General features: G+C 59.3%; 1 protein-coding gene across 3 annotated transcripts in view; it reads right to left on the bottom strand.

The window, feature by feature from the left end:
- TNRC18 (trinucleotide repeat containing 18) overlaps positions 2,942–7,294 on the bottom strand; it is a 78,768-nt gene continuing 74,415 nt past the window's right edge. For 2 of the 3 annotated variants that reach the window (XM_018040296.1, XM_018040297.1), the window contains 3 exons: positions 4,852–5,088; positions 4,673–4,747; positions 2,942–4,373 (listed from right to left, as the gene is read on the bottom strand). In XM_018040296.1, the coding sequence (XP_017895785.1) occupies positions 4,167–4,373; positions 4,673–4,747; positions 4,852–5,088 (519 nt within the window). In that variant the 3' untranslated portion in view covers positions 2,942–4,166. The remainder of the gene's footprint in view (positions 4,374–4,672; positions 4,748–4,851; positions 5,089–7,294) is intronic. The other variant, XM_018040299.1, reaches the window with a different exon arrangement.

Genomic DNA, 7,294 nt, shown 5'->3' with positions numbered 1-7,294 from the left:
ACCGCCTCCAAGTCACGTCTGTGCTGCTGCCGTCTCTGCCCGCTGGGGTGGGAGGAGGGGTCCTGGTGGGGCAAGGCTGGCAGCGACTGGGACCAGTCTTCCCCGCACGCACGTGGCGGGCCCAGGGCGGATGTGTGAGGAGGGGCGCAGACAGGATGCGCCCTGCGCTTTCAAGGGCGCTCGGTGCCCTTTAGCCCCAGGGCGGTCAGAGGGGGCGGCTGGCGCCCACTGGAAACGGGGACAGAGAACGCCCGGCAGCTCGGCCGTCGTCCGGGGTCAGAGTGAGGAAGCGGGCGGGGGGCGTTCTGGGGTCAGGCCTCGGCTCTGTCGCTGACAGACTGTGCCTGGAGCAGATTCCTCCGCTGTTCTGTGTCTCAGTCTCCCCAGAGCCGGGTCGGTCTACTCTCTGACGTGGGCGCATGGGAGGAGGGTTGGGGAGGCGGGGACCCGGCCGAGCCCACGCGAGACGATGCCACAGGGTCCGCTCCTCGGAGCTCCGGGGAGGGGAGGAGGAGGAGGGACGGGGGATGGGGGAGCGCGCACCAGCCCATGACTCAGTTTCTCTAAAGCGCGAGGACCATCCTGGATGGAGGAGCTGAGCTTGCCGCCTTCGCCATCGGCGCACCATACTCTCCACGAATCGCCCTCAAACAGCAAAGCCATCCGTGTCCCATGCACGCCCGGTGCGCTGGGGCGCTGGGTGGGGGCCGTGGGGTCCAGCCTGAGCTGCCCAGGGCCGGGGGCGGCGGGGTCAGCGCCAAGACCCTGGCCCAGCCTCCCCTGAACCCCGCAAGAATGCGGCTTCTCCATCTCCCGCCGGCGCAGGGCCCCGCAGAGCGTCAGCACCCTCGTTATCTCTTCCAGAGTGGATGCAGCTGGGAGCACTCAGCTCCATAGGTTTTTGGTTTTTTTGGCTGCGCGGGTCGTCGTTGCAGTTCAGGGTCTCCGTTGCTGCGCGTGAACCTTCTACAGTTGCAGGGCCTACTCTCTAGGTGCAGTGCGCAGGTTGCTTGGTGCAGAGCTCGGGCTCATTAGTTGCGGAGCGTGGGCTTAGTTGCCCCGAGGCATGTGGGATCTAGTTCCCTGGGCAGGGATCGAAACTGCGTCCCTTGAATTGCAAGGTGGATTTTTAACCACTGGGCCAACAGGGAAGTCCCTAAGGTAATTATCGATATTTTCTTATAGCCCTCTTGCTAATTGCCTGGGAGTTGCATTTTATAGGTCTCTTTTTTAAACTTTCTTTTGTTGTGATTTGATGCTTGTTTTTAATGTTTGTATTCCTTTTTCTTTTTGTGTGTGTATTATAGATTTTGGGTGCTTTTTTTTCAGCTTTAACATTTTTATTGAAGTATAGTTGACTTGCAGTGTGTTAATTTCTGCTGTACAGCAAAGCAAGTCAGTAAATATCTTTTAACATATTCTTCCCATTATAATCACAGAATGCTGCAGTTACCTGTGCTGTACAGTAGGACCTTGTCACTTATCCATTCTCTATGTAAAAGCTCACGTCTGCTAACCCTAACCTGCCACTCGGCAACCGTCAGTCTGTTCTCTATGTCTGTGACTGTTTCAGTTTCATTTGTCATATTTCAGATTCCACGTGTGATATCATATGACATTTCTATTCCTGAGTTCACTTCGTATAATACTGTCTGGCTACAAATGGCGTTACTTCATTCTTTTTTACGCGTGAGCAGCATCCCATTGCATGTGTGGACCACATCGTTATTCATTCATCTGGCGGTGGACATTTAGCTTGTCCCCATGTCCTGCCTGTTGCGACCAGTGCTATGAACATAGGCGTGCATGTGCCTGAGTTCTAGAGTTTTGTCTGAATCCATGCCCGGGAGTGGAATTGCTGCATGTGTGGCGTGCGCCCCCTGGTGGGCGAGGCTGGCCCGAGGCTGCAGCCGGCTTCCTGGAGGGCAGGGCCAGAGGCTGGCGCCCGGGAGCTGGGCTCTGCTGGCCTCGGGTCCACAGGCCGCCTGTCCACAGATGGGCCGGGCTGCATCCCCCACCCAGTTAGTTGTTCAGGAGGCGGTGTCCTAGCACTGGGGCATGCAGACTGTTGGGTAGGACCAGCTCTTGGAGGGGGTGCCCCACGGCTGTGCGCACCAGCATCCACGTGGTTGGAGTGCCCAAGAATGGCTGCTGCCCGCGTCTGTGTCCCCAGGGTGAGCCATAGCTGCCCACCCCCTGCCTCCCCAGGAGACCTGCCCCCCGCCAAGATGTGGGAGACCTGGCCAATCTCCCATCAAGGTATGGCTTTCACCCTCGAGGCCTGGAGCACAACAGATTCTGTGTGTGCCCTTTAAGGGTGAAGTTTCTCCCCCTAGCCTGTGGAACTCCCAAAATTAAGCCTTGCTGGCCTTCAAAGCCAGATGCTGGGGGACGTGTCTGCCCGGTGTAGGACCCCGAGCAGGGGAGCCTGGTGTGCAGCTCAGAGGCTCACTCCTGCAGGGGTCTTTCTTCTCCAGTGTATGGCTCAGCCTCTGGCGGTGTGGAGTGGGCTGTACTGCACGTCCACCCCTCCTGCCTGTCTCACTGGGGTTCCTTCTTCGCATCTTCAGTTGCAGATCTTTCTGGCAGGTCCTGGTCCTTTCCACTGATGACTGTCCCGCAGAGTTGTGATGCTGGTGTGCTCACGGGTCCTTATGCCCTGCCATTTGGCCCACTCCAGCCTGGCCGGGAGAACTTTGCACTGACGGACACAGGCCAGCCTCCGCCCGGTAGCCACTGACCGTGTCTGCTGACCAGCGTCAGCGAGGACAGCGTCGGTGTGGCTAAGGAACTTTCCATTTCCACTAGACTGTCGCTCGCCAACAGTCGCAGGCGGCCGGTGGCTGCTCTCCTCCTCCTGGAAATGTCAGCCTCCCTCCAGGAGCTGCATCCCAACGCCAGGCCCACCCCAGCCCCTGAAATGAACCACGCCAGACAACCGTACTTTTCCAATTATAGCTTTTTCTTTTTTCTTTTCTTTTTTTTTTTATGAAAAAGATCACACAGAATTCGCCAACAAACAAAATTCCAAAAGAAACTTAAAAAAAATGGAAAACAATAATTCCCCCAAAAAACAAAACCGAAGTCTGGCTTTTCCTTCCCTTAAGATTGTCTGGACGAGGCCTCCCGTCCCCTGGAAGGCGCGGGGGCTGCTAAGTGCTTTCGTGGGCTGAACGGGGCGTCTCCCCTCTCAGCCTCTGCTCTCCCTAGGTCCTTCTCTATCGTGGGGGCAAGTACAGTACAACTGGGCTGGGGGCGGGTGGGGGGTGTGCTTGGGACAGGAGGGGGGCCCGTGAAGCAGGGTGCTAGACACTCACAATCTAACAGGAAATAAAAAATAATATTCTGCACGTCAGAATGTGTTCGTTTTTTTTTTTTATAATTTCGTAGCTATTTTTTCACAGTTTTAAAAAGTTTATATTTATATATATTTATATATATTTATCTTTATATATATAATTAAAAAGTTGACTCCATTTAAAGGCGTATGATACAGGGGAGAGTCTCTTGGTACAATAAAACTGTACAGGCTAAGAACTGCCGCCTCCCTGCGGGCATGGGGACGAGGCTTCAGCACCATGGGCTTGTCTGTAGTGTGAGGGTCTGGACCGGCGGGTGGGCCCTCCCCGGGGCCTCAGGGCATGCAGCCCCCTCCCCCTGGCGCCTGGCCAATGCTGCTGGACCACCCCCCAACCTGGCTCTGCTCCCCGAGTCCAGGCCATCCTGAGAGGGTGGAGGGTGGAGGCTGGACCCCAGGCAGGCCCGGCCAGGTCAGTGAGGCTGGGGGCAGGAGGCCAGCCCAACCCCGCGGTGGGAGGCTCAGGGTAGGTGCTGTGCTGAGGGGGCTGGGCACCAGGAGGACCCACCAGTGGTGGGAACCTCCGAGCAAGCATGAGTCTGGTTGCTCAGACACCCCCTCCCACCAAATCCCCAGCTGGCATCAGCCCGAAGGTCCTGGGGCCTGGCCTGGCCAAGTGCTTACAAGGTGCTGGGGGGCCCCCGAGGGGCCGGCAGAGCCATACCCTGATCGCTGAGAGGGGAGGGGGTCTGGACGTGCATGCATACGGGCACACACATGTACACACTTACGCGCTGGGGAGTCCACGGGCACCCCTGCATGCACACAGCCCGCGCACACGGCCGCCGAGCCCGGGCAGGCCGCCGGCTCAGCAGAGCACGGGCACGCCGTCGGTGGAGAAGATCATGCCCGTGGTGGGCTCGTAGGTGCCCGCCAGGTAGTACAGGCCCTCGCTGTCCTGGTGCTTCTTGGTCTGGAGCATCTGCTCGTACTGCTCCAGGCCCACCACCAGGCACTTGTGCGACACCGTCTGCACGTCGTTCTCGTCCACGTGCGAGGACTGGTACAGGGCGCGCTGTGGGCACACGGCGGCATCAGGGGCGGCGGGCCAGAGGGGAGCCCCAGAGAGAACCCAAGAAACACGGCGGGCGTAGGAGGAAGGCGGCCGGAGACCCAGAGAGAGCCCCCGGGACAAGGATACAGGCAGAGGCGGAGAGGGCCCCAGAGACGGATAGAGAGATACCGCACAGAGACCCAGGGACCTGAGGAAGACGACAGCAAGGGCGACAGAGGCGGAGACCGGACAGCAGTCAGAGAAGCGGGTGGGAGCCCGAGTGGGCGGGGTCACGGGAGGCCCCACCCCCGCGCTCCTACCTCCATGAAGTCCTTCCTCTGGCTGGAGGCCCGCAGGGAGGCAGGGAGGCTGCGGCCGGACTTCTGGTCCCAGGGCTGTGTGCACAGACAAGGGGCTGCTGTGAGCCTGGGCCCGGCCCTGCCTGACCCCTGGCCCCTAACCCGGCCCCCAGGCCCCAGAGCAGGGCAGCCCGGCCCACCTGGCCCTCGTGGAGGCGCTTGCCCGGGCTGGTCTCCTCGGGGTGGTAGAACCACTTGACTCGGACCACCATGTTGCTGCCCCAGGACTCCCACATGCTCTGGATGCGGCCGATGTAGGGCAGGTTGGGGCGGCCGGCCGACAGGAAGACGGCGCAGTCCCCAATGCGGATCATCTCCTTGCCGCGCACAATGGCCTTGTAGAAGAGCTTGCGGGCCTTGCCCTTCATGCCGCGGCGCTGCAGGCGGGCGGGCGGGTCAGGGCGGGTGCGCCACCCCCACCCCAGGCCCTGGGTTCTGCAGCGGCAGTGCAGGGCGAGAGGCCCCTGCCTGCCCTGTTCGGGAGCCCTGGCTCACCCCCGCGGCAGAGTGGGCCTCCAAAGGGACTTTACGTGAACTAAGACTCCGTGCTAAGAGCCGGGTCGGCGGAGGGCTCCAGGATGCCCACCCCCCACCCCCCCCCCCGCCCCAAGAGCTACAGCGCTGCAGACGCCACACCTAATGCTGAGTCCCAGCAGGACCCCCGCTCCTCCCGCAGGGTCCTGACACCAGCCTCTGAGGCAGAGCCGGCCCCTGCTGACCTCCAACTTCCAGACAGGGATGGGGAGGTCGCCCCAGCCCCATGCTCTCTGCTCCACTGGACATAGATTCCACTCAACACTCCCAGAGCCCATCACCCTCCGGGCAGCGTCAACCTGCATACACCACCCTGAGCAGAGAGCAGTGCCGGGTCTTTGCACCAGTGGGCTCTACCAAGGGCCAGGGAGGGAGGCCTGGGCAGTGTCAACTTCCAGGCACAGCCGACTGCCCCCCACATTACCCCAGGAAAGCCACTGACAGAGATCATAGCTTGGCCAACAGGATCCAGCCCTGGGCTGGTGGCTGGACTGGATTTCTCTTAATTCTCTCAACAAACACTCCCTGACGCTCTCTCAGCGCTCCTGCTGGGACAGGCCAGTGTGCTCCCAGCTCCGGCGCTGGGACAGGCCGGTATGCAGGCTCCAAGGAGTCACTGGCCCCAGGCCAACGCTGCCCAGAAGCCAGGCCGGCGCAGCTCTGCTCTGCCCTCCAGTGGAGCCCGCGCGCCTTCCCTTCAAACCGAGTCGTAAAACCCGCCTTTCCCTTCTCGGATTGGCCACTAGGCGGCGCCAAAGGTGTGGGTTTTTTTCTTTTTTTTGTATAAACAAGGAAAACCTGCATGCTAGTTTCCTACCTTACCGGGCTGGCCCTTTTCTATTTTTAATTCACTGAGTCCCTGGTGAGACTTTTTTGTTTGTTTGTTTAGCCACATCATAGCATGTGAGATCTTTGTCCTCGACCAAGGATCGAAGCTGTGCACCCTGCGGTGGAAGCAGGGAGTCCTAACCGCGGGACGAGGAGGGAAGCCCCTGGCAGACTTTCTTACCTGCTCTGTAAACCGCTCAAAGTGTTTTCAGCTCAAGGCATGTTACAAACTGATTCAAGGTGAGACGAGTGGCTAAGACCTCTAAGCCGGCTCATCTTTGACAGCAAGTATGTCAGGCCTCCATGGCTACCTTCTTCAGACTCAGCGATGCCCCCTTGATCCACGGAGTGCCTAGTGGGGCTGACCCCGCCCCTGTGGCCAACACGGGACCTGATCTGGCCAATCCAAACAGCCCACCCTCCTTCTGGCCACTGTGATTGGCTCGGGGTGTGCTCAGGCCCTAAGCCAAAGGAGGCTCCACCCACTTTCCCTGGAACCCTAATTTTTAAAAAAAGATCCTTCCTTCCCACTGTCACTTCTGAGCTAGCAGGTCAGCTGAAAGCCTCGGGGCTGACTACTGCCGAGAGAGAGGAGCTGCCGGAGAAGGAGAGCAGGACAGAGAGAGAAGGGAGCACAGGTCTGAGAGGGATCTGAAGACAGCCTTTGGGCTGCTGGATCTAGCTGGACCTGAAGCTGGAAACCGAAGACTTTTCTATTGCGTTTGGCCCTGTGCTCAGACCTCTGCAGCAGTAAGTGCACTCAGTAACAGTGACACTGGAAAGTGCAGAGAACAGATGCTAAGATAGGGAAGCGGCCAGTCGCCCTGGGGACAGGGTGGTGAGGGTGGGCCTGTCCTTGGCTCAGAAACCACCGCCAAGTCCCTGGATAAAGTGCCTGCCTGGATCAGGGCTCTGGCGGGCCTGGTCAGGAATGTCTGAGTGTGGCTCATCAGCAAAGACCCTAAAAGAATCCCTATATCCCAGTTTGCTGTCTCGAGTAGTGGTCTTGCCAAGAGAGGCGCTTTCAGCCTGGAGCCCGCAATCCAGGGTGGATGAAAGTCAGATAGCTCACGCCCTGCAGGGTCAAGAAGCAGATCTTCTGCCCCAGATGACCCCAGGTGACGAATCAAAGGCAAGGATGTTGGAAGGAGAGCACGAGCTGAGGGAGTGGGAGGACATCCCCTTGTCTGACAAAGGGATCCCCCACCCTATCCTACACAG

The sequence above is a fragment of the Capra hircus genome, chromosome 25, assembly GCF_001704415.2.
Source record: "Capra hircus breed San Clemente chromosome 25, ASM170441v1, whole genome shotgun sequence".
NCBI lineage: Eukaryota > Metazoa > Chordata > Mammalia > Artiodactyla > Bovidae > Capra > Capra hircus.
The sequence above is the reverse complement of the archived record's forward strand: the minus strand, read 5'-3'. Positions and strand labels throughout refer to the sequence as shown.